Here is a 369-nt window from a genome sequence, read left to right on the forward strand (position 1 = left end):
CTTGGGGCTGCTCGTCACCAGCACCGGCCCCAAGCCCGTCAGTGCCGCACCTCCCCGGGGGAGTCCCGCAGCACGCCGGGATGCCGTCCATTAGCACCAAACCCAAATTATTTATCGTTTTAAGTCCCTCCTGCCCGCCAGAGCCAGGGCCGCGAGCTGAGCTGACCTGTCCCGCTTGGCCTTGGGGCGCTGCTTCCCTGCCAGGGCGCAGAGCTCCTCGTCCGAGGGGTGCTTGTAGCGGTGCAGGCTGGAGGGGAGCGGGGGGGGTCAGCGGCGCCGGGCGGCCCCGAGGCCCCACGGGGACGAGCGGGGAGGGACGAGCCACGTACCTGCCGTTGCAGAGGAGCCAGCGAGGGAAGGAGCCGCGCG

General features: G+C 70.7%; 1 protein-coding gene across 1 annotated transcript in view; it reads right to left on the reverse strand.

The window, feature by feature from the left end:
- TMEM161A (transmembrane protein 161A) overlaps nt 1-369 on the reverse strand; it is a 67,166-nt gene that overhangs the window by 3,070 nt on the left and 63,727 nt on the right. Inside the window, exons 2-3 of the mRNA XM_035898181.1 lie at nt 330-363; nt 130-247 (exon numbers count right to left, since the gene is read on the reverse strand). Of these exons, the coding sequence (XP_035754074.1) occupies nt 130-247; nt 330-363 (152 nt within the window). The remainder of the gene's footprint in view (nt 1-129; nt 248-329; nt 364-369) is intronic.

This window comes from Egretta garzetta, unplaced genomic scaffold (genome assembly GCF_000687185.1).
Source record: "Egretta garzetta isolate BGI_Z169 unplaced genomic scaffold, ASM68718v1 scaffold567, whole genome shotgun sequence".
In the NCBI taxonomy this organism is placed as follows: Eukaryota; Metazoa; Chordata; class Aves; order Pelecaniformes; family Ardeidae; genus Egretta; species Egretta garzetta.